Raw genomic sequence first — 6,850 nt, forward strand, 5'->3', positions numbered from 1 at the left:
GTGAAATACAAAGCCCCAGGGCTGAGATAAGGAAAGGTTTAATACAACAGTGCAACAGCAACAATAAGTGATAACAATGAACAGAGCAAAGTATATCTACCAATACAGCAGTGAGAGGACCAGATGTATAAAACCACACACCCCCACACTCCCGCGCCAGGATGTGACACCAGCATGGTATCTGAATAACCTGGCTAGAGCTCCCCCCCCCCCCCCCACTGCTGGGGAAACTTAACCTTATCCTGGTTAAAGCAGGACACTCCCTCTATTGTAAAAACCCCTGAAACAGTGTTCATCCTGTGTACGCGGTTTCTCTAGGTGCGGTGTTTGATTTCTAGACATACTGCTTTGAGGAGGTCAGTCAACAGGTTTAATGTGCTGCACTGGATTTACTCTGAAGTAGCACTGCCTACCACAATGGGGCTAGGCCCTGAAGTGTGGAGTGGTGTGAAAAAATTGCCTGGAGAAGTAAAGTGACATTTCATGTACCTTCAGGTCAAATATAAGTCAAAATACTTAGCTCTTATCTTATAGCTACCTTATAAATGGCATATGCAGTATACCAATTACATTATTGCACAACCTCTAGTAAACTATAAAATGCAGGACTCTATTCCTTTTACTTTGATTTTCTTTTTAATTTATTTAAAATGTTGCTATTGAAAGCTACAACTATCAGACATTTTGCTATAATCTTTGAAATTACTTCAGTAAGAGTTCACCAAATCCAGCAACAGGTGGTAAGTGAGACTTTGATTCTGGCTTATGTTTCTTGTCAGGATGTACAAGTCTGTGGTGAGGCAGCAGGGCAAAAAAGTTAAAACAGTCCCCCATTTTCTTGGGATTCATCAGCATATCATAACTGTGAAGTAACTGCTCCCGAGTTGCTGTGTCACGTGAATTCTGCAAGAGCACCTAAAAAAAAAAAAATGTAGGTTATAGCCCTTCCTGCTTTCCTATAAATTCCCTCATACCTGCAATCTCTTGCTGCATCCTTTTTGCTTATACTAATGTAACAGCACCATAATGTTCAGCAGAACTGGTGAGATCCCTAGTGGAGCTCATACATCAATGTATGTGGCAAACTTTTGCATTAGATACTCCTAAATATAAATGATCCATTTACTTTAAGGGATCCAGAGTACTTATGTCTAGGAGAAGCAACTCTTTGATCTCATACATACATGTTGTTTTGAACAACTCTTTTAAAAGCAGATTTTTATAAAAGCTCTCTTGCTGCTTAAAAGTATTGCTTGTGGATTAGGAGGGTTTATGCCCCTGTCAGTGCTATTGTACCTGCAATCGGAGGTCAATGCCCATGTTTTTTAAGAACTCTTGCTGTTTTATGGGGCCTAGCGTGGCTGTTCTTCCCTGTGTCATCTTCCGAAGATAGCTGAAATCAACATCCGCTGTCAGGTCTGCTGTGCCTGGAGCTCTCAGTACATCGTGAAGTTTGTGATTCCGAAAACCCTGAAAGATTAAATTGGAAGATTATTCTCTGCTGTACTCCTAGCTACCATGGCTGGGGCTAGTAAAGAGTAAGTTCTGTGTGCGAGGGGTGAAAATAGCAAATTATACTTTGAAAGTTTGAGATAAATGCAGCAAGGGCTCAGATTATCCTTTCCATCTGACAGAAACCCGTATGGGTACTGATTAAGAACTCAATTACTCAGTTTTATGATTGCAGCACAATGCAGTTTTTGCTATTATGTCCATCCAAGACCTTTCTCTTACAAGAACCTAATGATCCAAGTGACAAACAAAAGAGAACGGTACTTTGGCTTATTATTTCACAGTAAATGACTTACCCGGAAAGTGTCAGTTTTGGTTCCATCATGACCGTAATCAGCAACCAGTGCGGCCCCACCATCCTTTTCTATACGACAGGCAAGCCTCTGAATGATGACACCAGCCTCAGGACACACTTCCACATGATCTCTTGTTTCTTCAGGCTAGTGCATTAAAACACCTGTATTAGCAAACAAGTACGGGGCAAGAGTTCTTCACACTCGATGTCTTGGGATTGTCATCACTTCACTGGGGCACAGAGGTCCAGGGCTGTACTCTAGACTATCTAGAGCTTGAGCTAGCTTTTGCTAACAGTCATTTTAAATTAGTGTTCTCTGAGTGCTGGATTTCAGTCATCTCTTCCACAACCTACAGTCAACTGAAATCAACATTTTTCTAACAAGAATACCTGCATCAGGTGAAACTGCATTACTGTGGTACTAAAAAAATAAAAATAGTTCTTCGGCTGTGCACACCCTTCAAAAAGGCGTTTTGATGTGAAACTGTAGTTGGTTTTAATCTCAACTACTTCATTTTGTAACTTTAAGAATCCAGTGAGCTTTAGAAAAAAAATAATCTTAGATGCTTTCCCTTACAGGTCAGTAGAGCACAGAAGTACCCAGCTGCACCGAGTACATGCACAGCAGGTTGAGAGCCTGGCTCAGGCAGGGCCACTGTTGAGATGGTGATGTGACACACCCAACACACAACTCCCTGCCACCTGCTGCCTCAATTTGCTCTCTGAAGCGTTTTGTCTGTTTATGCTCTGATTTTGCAAAGTTTGACACGTGTTTATTTTTGTGCTGTACTTTCCCAGTGTACAAAGTTAAACGCTTGTGGAAGTTTTGCAGGACAGAAATGGTAAGCTTTATTTACTAATTTATAGACCGAGAGCCCTCCTCTTGCTGTCAAAGTAACCGAGAAGCAGTAAATGCACTTGAAAGAGCGAGTAAAGATGTAAGTATGAACTCTGGTAGGCATAACCTTACCTGAATAAAGTTTTCTGTCGCAGGGGTACTGGATGGTGACAAGACAAACCGCAGCTGGTCAGGAACCTCTGGATCTATATCAACCAACACTTCACGCCAGCCTTTCTCCATTCTCTGTTTAATGAACCCAGAGTATTAATTTTATGCTCTAGTGGGTAGATGCAGTATCTTGGGTTTTGAAGTGAACTCATGTGTCGAGCATTTTCACAAAAGTTTTAAGAACATTATATGCTATTAACAGTTATTCACTCCTATTTAATTCTGCTAACTGCCTTGGAAGACATCTATGGCAGAGATGCAGAGTCAACGATTACAGGTTTAATTACACTTTGAAAGGAATGAATTATTGCTGTTGATAAAAATGCTGCCTCTTCTACAGGCAGTGCAATGTTTAACTTACCAAAATAATTAATTCTACCACTTATTTTCATAAACTAATTATCAAATTGAAATTGAACATTGCTTCTGAATCCTAACTAGCCTTTACTCTGCTATTCTCATTACCATTCAAATAAAAGCCCTTCAAAGCACTGTTGTTAGTAGCAGTATATGATGTTGAAATTAAAAACTTATTAATGTAGCATAAAAAATAAGAAAAAACTTGAGACTTATCTAAGCAAAAAAGAAATCTTTAACTTTCTACAAGTTTTTCTATTCAAGAGCAATTATTAATTTTGCAGTTACCAGTTGAATTAAGCCTTATTTTCCAGGTTCAGTTAGAAATATTTTACCGCCATATGCAATGCATGTGTCTAGTCTGGCACCACAATTCTATTCTTCAAAGAGAAAATACATTTAAATAGATGGTTACAATTATGATAATCTTTTTGCTATACCTGAAACTTATGTATTGGCAAGGCATCAAAAAACTCATGTGCCAAGTAAAAGCTGTAACCTGTGGGAAGGTGAAAAAGAATGCGTTAGATTATTAATGCTTCCACAGCAGCTTCCAGTTGAAAATTAAAATGTTTTTATGAATTTTAATGAATTAAACTAGTTCCTGTGGTTGTGAAATAATTATCATTAACTCCAGTTTGGGTACATCAGAGACAGTATTTCTACAGCTAGCTCTAGCTTCCAGCCATGAATTTTTAGATCAGTATCTCATGAAAGGAGATTCAGGCAAAGCAAGTAAATGGTTTCCCATGAAAAGAAAAAGTCAAAATACATGAAATTGGGGAGCTACCCCAAAATGAAGGTAGTCGGAATAGGTAGCAGTTCTGAGAATGAGTCAAGATTCTGCCTCAGACTCATACAAGAAGTAAGAACAAATATGTGTATTAACTACTTTTCTATCCATTATGAAGGCTAGCTGAGACGTCCTCCATTATTAAGAATGCAAATGGAGGAAGGACACCATCCCTGTAACAAAACTTTCAAGCTCCTCACCTGGTGGCACATCTTGAATGTCTCTGTACCAGAAAATGGGAATTCCAGTCTTGCTAACGCCTTTCATGTAAGCAGACTTGTCCTCGGGGTTTGACTGCACCTTCCCTCCTGTCAGCATCAGCGCTTGGATCTCACTGAGTTTGGGACTCACTTCTACCAGATGAATAGAGACATCACATTTACTAAGTAAAGAGGCAAGCTGGTTGAAGACCTATAAAGGCAGATGAATTCTATTAGGCACAGTCACGTGCTGTATACATTAAAGGTTTCAGAATTAACCTTTAATCTCATTATTTATTTTTCAAGAGAAAAGATTTAGTTGGCTTTCATTTAACAAAACAGTGTCAGCAAAAGAGACTGCATTTTGCTCCTCCAGAAGGAAAAAGGAATTTCTTCATCAATTTAGTAACAGCTGCTCTGCTTCTGATAAAGTCAGCAAAATACAGCATACATTATATAGTTGTAAGGACATGAAACGCTAATTTAGAACAGTAATAGCCTGAGGGTGAGTAGCTCCTCTAATACCTGCAGAGGGTTTAGCATTAGAAGAAAAATGGTTACATTTTCCCAGACACCATAAACAAAAAGTGCTCAATGTCCTGCATTTCACTGCGGTTATTAGTTCTTTTTCATTAACGTATGTAAATAGAATACAAGTTCTTCTGAGATACTAAATCCCATTAGTGATTTTGTTTTGAATTGGTAATATTTTAATTAATAGCTATACAAGCATGATAGAACAGAAGGGGTTAACAGAAGGTTAAGAGATAAGCCCCTGAAATCCCCAAAGGAACCAACACAACCTCACTTTGGTGTCATTATCCTCCCCTCTCTCTCCTATTGCTTGCACAGAGGCCTCCCTCCACAGCAGCACCATCCTAAGTGGATTTCAGTTTGGATAATGCTTTCCTATACGGAAATAACTTGTAATGCAATATTCCTGCCCTCCCCTTCTATCAAGCAGCATTTGCAAGATTCCATATGTGTCTGCACAGCGTGCACACACTGGCTCCTGTTCTGCTTTCAACTGGGAGACCTGGTCTCAGAAACATGCATATATGTAATAAAAGTCTAAGCTGCAAATCTCCTGACCGAAATGATTTGGTTACTAGTAGCCATGGAATAAAACCGTAAATAAAAAATATTAATATTACCTACCCGTAATATGTCATCAGCAAGAGTGCCCCTCCCTGGGCCCAGTTCCACCAGCTGGAATGCTTTAGGTTTGCCCATGGCTATCCATTCACTAATATACCATATTCCTATTAACTGACAGTGAGAAACAACACAAAGACAGAGTTACAGCATAACTTGAGAGCTTGCGGAAAGTGGTACCTGCCTTTTGTCTGATAATAACTAATACTAGGCAATATCTCTCTCTGTATTTTAAAGTTTTGAAAAAATCATTACGATGCTTTACTTCACCCTCTTAAGTATTAAAACCGCAGTTGTTTGCTGTCAGCCCAGCAGAAGCAACTCTCCCTCAGGAAACATGTAGGACTCCTTTCTGGCTGGAGCAAGAACTTTTACTTAAGGCTCAAATGCAGGTCGCTGCCCAATTGCCTCTAACGACTGTTCTTCACCACAATGCATTTACCAAAGTGTCACCAAGCACAGCGTTAGGCCTGTCTTCACTACTGGAAATGATACACAAACCAGACTGAACCCGACCAAAACCTGAAAATTATTTTTGAGTAGAGTTTTCACACTGAGAAGCTACCATAACTCTTTTTATTTATAAACATGTTCTTTATAAAAATATGTTACTGAGCCAAATTATAACACAAGAAAGGACTCCCTAATCTTCCAGAGAAACGCAACACCCCTTCCTCCTCCAAAAACAACTGTAACTTAAGAATGAAAAGAAGTTACTTAAGACACACGGAACTGTGCGTTACCTCTCCAAACACCTGACTTATTTCAGGTGAGGTGACGAAATCCCCGCTCTCGCCGATGCCGCCGCGGCGCGTATAGTAACCCTGCAGGGGGAGAGGGGAAGAGGAGCCGGGGGCCCGGTGAGCGGCACTACGGGCTCCGGGAGCGCAGGCCCGGCGCCCCCGGCCCGCAGACCGCGACGGAGCGGAGCCCCCGGCCCCGCCCGCACCTGGCCGGGGTTGGTGAGCGCCTCCCGCATGTACTCGGCCACCGTCACCGGCCCGGTGGCCCGCAGCTTGAGTAGCAGGTGCCGCAGGATGGCGGTGGCCCGGCTGGGCCCCTCGGGCTCCGCCTGGCCCCCCGCGCCCGAGCAGGGCCGCGTCGCCGCCGCCGGAGCTGTGGGGAGAGGAGGGGGCGGGGGGGCTCAGCCGGGCGGCTGGCGCCCCGCCGCTCCGGGGGGCTGGGGGGGGAGAATGCGGCGGTTACCATGGTGACGGGGGAGCCGATGGCGGCCGGCGGGGCCCAGAGCGGCGGCGGAGAGGAGCACGCGGCGCGCGGGCAGCGGGACCATGACGGCGACGGCGGCGGCGGCCTCGCTCCGCTCCTCGCCCCGCTCCTCCTCCCCCGGTCCTGGCCGCTTGGTAGCCGCGCTGCATCCCGCCACCGGCGTGAGGACGGGTCACCGGCTACGCGCCGCTGGGGGTGTAAGAAAGCTGCTGAAATTTGCCTGAGACGCCGCCCGCCCGCTCTTCCCTCCCCTCACCCTCCGGCAAGGACGGCGCGCGCCTTTCCCCCCCTTGCAGGACCTG

The 6,850-nt window shown here is 43.5% G+C and overlaps 1 protein-coding gene across 1 annotated transcript; it reads right to left on the minus strand.

The window, feature by feature from the left end:
* Positions 1-22: 22 nt before the first annotated feature.
* On the minus strand, positions 23-6,671 carry NDUFAF7 (NADH:ubiquinone oxidoreductase complex assembly factor 7). Its single transcript, XM_074863310.1, has 10 exons — positions 6,528-6,671; positions 6,271-6,437; positions 6,065-6,145; positions 5,325-5,435; positions 4,167-4,377; positions 3,614-3,672; positions 2,778-2,891; positions 1,809-1,952; positions 1,297-1,470; positions 23-915 (listed from the first exon to the last, which is right to left on the minus strand). Exons 1-10 carry the CDS (start codon positions 6,610-6,612, stop codon positions 703-705), a joined length of 1,359 nt encoding a protein of 452 aa, XP_074719411.1. The 5' UTR covers positions 6,613-6,671; the 3' UTR covers positions 23-702.
* Positions 6,672-6,850: the final 179 nt, after the last annotated feature.

This window comes from Strix uralensis, chromosome 3, assembly GCF_047716275.1.
Source record: "Strix uralensis isolate ZFMK-TIS-50842 chromosome 3, bStrUra1, whole genome shotgun sequence".
In the NCBI taxonomy this organism is placed as follows: Eukaryota; Metazoa; Chordata; class Aves; order Strigiformes; family Strigidae; genus Strix; species Strix uralensis.

Excerpts from the sequence above, each read along its gene's own strand:
- NDUFAF7 (XM_074863310.1), bottom strand. The coding sequence starts at position 6,612 with ATGGTCCCGCTGCCCGCGCGCCGCGTGCTCCTCTCCGCCGCCGCTCTG. Across the intron at positions 2,892-3,613 it reads TGCCAATACATAAGTTTCAG|AGAATGGAGAAAGGCTGGCG; the intron begins GTATAGCAAAAA and ends TTCATTAAACAG. Across the intron at positions 1,471-1,808 it reads CCAAAACTGACACTTTCCGG|GGTTTTCGGAATCACAAACT; the intron begins GTAAGTCATTTA and ends TTAATCTTTCAG.